We start from the raw sequence: 3,183 nt of genomic DNA on the forward strand, positions 1-3,183 counted from the left end.
TCCAGCCTGGCCTTGAACACATCCAGGGATCCAGGGGCAGCCACAGCTTCTCTGGGCAACCTGGGCCAGGGGCTCCCCACCCTCACAGGGAGAAATTCCTTCCCAATATCCCATCTATCCCTGCCCTCTGACAGTTTGAAGCCATTCCCCCTTGTCCTGTCCCTCCAGCCCTTGGAAATAGTCTCTCTCCATCTTTCCTGGAGCCCCTTCAGGCCCTGCAAGAGGCTCTTAGGTCTCCTTGGAGCCTTCTCCAGGCTGAACAATCCCAGCTCTCCCAGCCTTTCCTCCCAGCAGAGCTGCTCCAGCCCTGGGATCCTCTTGGGGCCTGCTCTGGACTCTCTCCAGCAGCTCCATGTCCTTGCTGGGCTGTTCCCCAGGGCTGGAGCAGCTCTGCAGGGGGGTCTCACAGGAGCAGAGGGGGAGAACCCCTTCCCATGACCTTCTGGTCACACCTCTCGTGCACCTCCAGCACATCTGGCCCGTGACAGCTTCTGCTGTGCCAAATCTCCAGACCAGTCTCCAAAACGAGCCAAAGCTTCCCAACGAGAAGCAGCCCCTTTTTTCATTTATTTTTTAACACGAGCAAAACAAAAACTGTCCAAAAACGTGGCACCAGCCAAAACCTTCCAATAACAAACAAGCCCACAGGACAGCCAGCCAGCTCTGGAAATGTGAATTGAAGTGGTTTAAGTCTGGCAGGAGCTAAACCCAAAGCCTTACAAATTGAAACGTGTTTTAATGGTAGAAGTGACACCACTTCTGCTTCTCATTACCCCCCGAGTGTTGTGATACTTCAGCCTCAGAGAAGGCAAAGCATCTTGGAAACCCGTTTCCCAGCCAGTGGAAAGCAGGAATCAGTATGAGAATCCCTCAGGAAGCATAGAAATGGGACAGCTTTGATGGCTGGGTGTGGAAATTTGGGGTGTGAAAGCCAGAAGGTGAAATCTGGGTGTTTTCAACCGAGCCCTCAGTGGTGACAGACATCTGGTTATGAGCAGATGTCATCTCCAAACGCATCCCAGATTCCTCTGGAAAACCAAGGAGCAGCAGGAGGGTCAACTTGGCCAGCTACAGGCTTGAAGCCAGGGGATGAACCTCTGGAAGCTGCCCCAGATGCCCAGGACGTGCTCTTGGATGAGGCTTTTAGTTGAGCAGCTTTCCTACAAACCAGCCTTGTCGGGAGGCCCTGAGTCAACCTTTGCTGCCAAGGAATAATGACATGGAAATGGGAGTCAGAGCATTAAAAAGTGGTTTGGAGTGAATGCATGGAGGGATAAGTTGCCTCCTGTGATTCACATCCTAACCCATTGTTCACTCAATAAATGGAGATTGGAGATTTTCCTCTATATTTGCGAGTTATTTTTAAGCCGGGCTTAAGGCGTTCGGTTTAGCTCTAAGTCAGCACTTCTGGCCACTAATTCGCAGTTATTCCAAGGTGGGAACATGCAGAGCTGCTTCTGGATTTGGAAAAAAAGATGCCAAAATCATCAAATTATTCGTTCTCTTGGTTTTATTGTCCCGAAGAACAGAAAATCTCAGAGCGAAGCACAAACAGACATTTTTCCTGGGAATTTCACAATGGGCCGTGCCAAGGTCCTCATGGAAACCAGTAAGGTGGACTGGGAGCCAGTAAGACTGGTTGGGAACCAGTAAGGTAGATTGGGAACCAGTAAGGTGGATTGGGAACCAGTAAGGTGGATGGGAACCAGTAAGGTGGATGGGAACCAGTAAGGTGGATGGGAACCAGTAAGATTGATTGGGAACCAGTAAGGTGGATTGGGAACCAGTAAGGTGGATTGGGAACCAGTAAGACTGATTGGGAACCAGTAAGGTGAATTGGGAACCAGTAAGGTTGATGGGAACCAGTAAGATTGATTGGGAACCAGTAAGGTGGATTGGGAACCAGTAAGGTGGATTGGGAACCAGTAAGGTTGATGGGAACCAGTAAAGTTGATGGGAACCAGTAAGATTGATTGGAAACCAGTAAGGTGGGTTGGTTACCAGTAAGGTGGATTTGGAACCAGTAAGACTGGTTGGGAACCAGTAAGGTCGATGGGAACCAGTAAGGTGGATGGGAACCAGTAAAGTGGACTGGGAACCAGTAAGGTGGATGGGAACCAGTAAGGTCGATGGGAACCAGTAAGGTGGACTGGGAACCAGTAGAGTTGGTTGGGAACCAGTAAGGTGGATTGGGAACCAGTCAGGTTGATGGGAACCAGTGCAGTTGGTTTCCTCCGTTATACCTCGACCTGTGTGTTAATTTAACGAACGGTTTCCCAGGTTTCATAATCCCAGTGGGTTCCCTGTGTGGGACTCCCTGATTTCCTCCCCGCCGGCGTTTCCCGAAGCTCAGGGCGACTCGGGGCTCATTTTATCCCTCGCTCCCGGATTTTCATGGATCAGCACCTGGTTCTTGTACTTCTCTCCCCAGTCCTCCACGATGTACTGGTGATAGGGGTCGTTGGAGTGCTCCCTCCTCTTGGACTTCACGGTGCTCACCAGGATGGCCACGATGATGAAGGAGAACATCCCGATCATCACCATCAGGTACAGGATGACGTAGTCGAAGTTCTCGGCCGCCACCTGGGCCTGCAGCTTGGTCGCCGCCTCCGTCATGTTCCTCCTCCAGCCGTTCATGTAGCTGAGAAAGGTGTCCTTGAAAATGTCCTCCACCGCCCAGGTGAGGTTCTTCACCTCGGCCATCCTCGCTGCGGACAACACCACGCTCATTTGAATCAGATATTGGTGATCAAACGGTCTCATTGCCGTGTTTGGTCTGTGTGAGGGCAATTCATGACCAACACCCCCTCTGCTGCTTGGAAGGGCCACTTTAAGGCAGCTGAGAATCCCCAGTCTGAGGGGTTGTGGTGGGGAAAAAAGGATTTTTCCCCCTGGAGTTAAAAAAAATGATAACCCCCGAGGGGGTGGGATCTCTTGATGTTGACCCAATCAGCACCCCTGCAAAATTTAAACATATCACACCAGACTGGAAAAGAAGGATGAGGATGTTGTTGGAGGGAGAAGAGATTTGATCCAATGTAAATATACTTCTTTACTATAGGACAGATAGTTGGGATTGTGTATATAATGTATTATAATATTTATTTGTGTAATGATTGTAATATAATTCTCTCCCCCCCCCCCATACTGAGTCTTGTGTTGTGTCTGGAAAACCCCTCTCAC

General features: G+C 50.2%; 1 protein-coding gene across 1 annotated transcript; it reads right to left on the reverse strand.

The window, feature by feature from the left end:
• Positions 1–2,349: 2,349 nt before the first annotated feature.
• LOC115307401 (potassium voltage-gated channel subfamily E member 2-like) lies at positions 2,350–2,709 on the reverse strand. The gene has a single exon (XM_029959250.1). It carries the CDS (start codon positions 2,701–2,703, stop codon positions 2,350–2,352), a length of 354 nt encoding a protein of 117 aa, XP_029815110.1. The 5' UTR covers positions 2,704–2,709.
• Positions 2,710–3,183: the final 474 nt, after the last annotated feature.

This window comes from Manacus vitellinus, unplaced genomic scaffold (genome assembly GCF_001715985.3).
Source record: "Manacus vitellinus isolate BGI_N305 unplaced genomic scaffold, ASM171598v3 ctg7180002438641_pilon, whole genome shotgun sequence".
Taxonomy (NCBI): Eukaryota; Metazoa; Chordata; class Aves; order Passeriformes; family Pipridae; genus Manacus; species Manacus vitellinus.

What these genes read in the sequence shown, in the direction of transcription:
- LOC115307401 (XM_029959250.1), bottom strand. Translation starts at nt 2,703, where the DNA reads ATGGCCGAGGTGAAGAACCTCACCTGGGCGGTGGAGGACATTTTCAAG.